Source organism: Apis dorsata, unplaced genomic scaffold (genome assembly GCF_000469605.1).
Source record: "Apis dorsata unplaced genomic scaffold, Apis dorsata 1.3 scaffold_92, whole genome shotgun sequence".
Taxonomy (NCBI): Eukaryota; Metazoa; Arthropoda; class Insecta; order Hymenoptera; family Apidae; genus Apis; species Apis dorsata.
The window spans coordinates 1,370,823-1,371,038 of record NW_006263390.1 but is presented as its reverse complement, the minus strand read 5'-3'; the positions used below and the strand labels follow the sequence as shown (position 1 = coordinate 1,371,038).

Sequence of the window (216 nt, the reverse complement as noted above, 5' to 3'; positions counted from 1 at the left end):
CACCGTGCCGGCTCAAAACGGTGGCACCGGCAGCGCGGCCAACAACAATCCATCCTCGACCAACGGCTCTCAAGTGGAATCCTCGACCGGTGATCGCGAGGGTAGCTTGAAACGATTGTCCGGAGAGATCGTCGCCCAGACCATCAGGGCGATCGAGGATAAAGTGGCGGAAGTGAAGAGAAAAGATGGTTCGTATCGTGAATTTATTACGAAATA

At 54.2% G+C, this 216-nt stretch overlaps 1 protein-coding gene across 1 annotated transcript in view; it reads left to right on the top strand.

The window, feature by feature from the left end:
* Positions 1-216, top strand: part of LOC102676768 (protein CBFA2T3-like) — a 14,831-nt gene that overhangs the window by 12,419 nt on the left and 2,196 nt on the right. Inside the window, exon 7 of the mRNA XM_031508605.1 lies at positions 1-188. This exon is cut by the window's left edge and continues 39 nt beyond it. Coding sequence (XP_031364465.1) covers positions 1-188 — 188 coding nt within the window. The remainder of the gene's footprint in view (positions 189-216) is intronic.